This window comes from Penaeus monodon, chromosome 32 (genome assembly GCF_015228065.2).
Source record: "Penaeus monodon isolate SGIC_2016 chromosome 32, NSTDA_Pmon_1, whole genome shotgun sequence".
Classification (NCBI taxonomy): domain Eukaryota; kingdom Metazoa; phylum Arthropoda; class Malacostraca; order Decapoda; family Penaeidae; genus Penaeus; species Penaeus monodon.
This window is the reverse complement of record NC_051417.1, coordinates 3,166,760-3,167,092: the sequence shown is the minus strand read 5'-3', so window position 1 is coordinate 3,167,092 and position 333 is coordinate 3,166,760. Positions and strand designations below refer to the sequence as shown.

Here is a 333-nt window from a genome sequence, read left to right as displayed (position 1 = left end):
AACAACGTGGGCGAGAGAGCTTTCGTATCAGAAAACCACCCGGCGGCATTGGGTTAAGAAACAGACAGACGAGAACAGGCACTTACATGGTGAGATATAAGCCCAGCAACCAAGTTTGCAATGCATCTTATATTATAAAACTTTGCATTCCAAATTGCTGTCAAACATTTTACTATATAGCTTGCAACTAATGGGTCTTCCCAGTGCATCTTTCGCATCTGAAATAAAGAGAGAACACACACTGTAATAATCAATTATAGGTAAAATACAAATGAAAAATCCCATGTGTAATCATCACTCCTGATTTACATGTAAAATATGCCATGCATTGTT

General features: G+C 37.8%; 1 protein-coding gene across 1 annotated transcript in view; it reads right to left on the bottom strand.

Moving 5' to 3' along the window:
- Positions 1–333, bottom strand: part of LOC119593291 (regulator of nonsense transcripts 2-like) — a gene marked incomplete at its 5' end in the record, with an annotated part of 18,619 nt that overhangs the window by 5,396 nt on the left and 12,890 nt on the right. Inside the window, one exon of the mRNA XM_037942220.1 lies at positions 87–218. Coding sequence (XP_037798148.1) covers positions 87–218 — 132 coding nt within the window. The remainder of the gene's footprint in view (positions 1–86; positions 219–333) is intronic.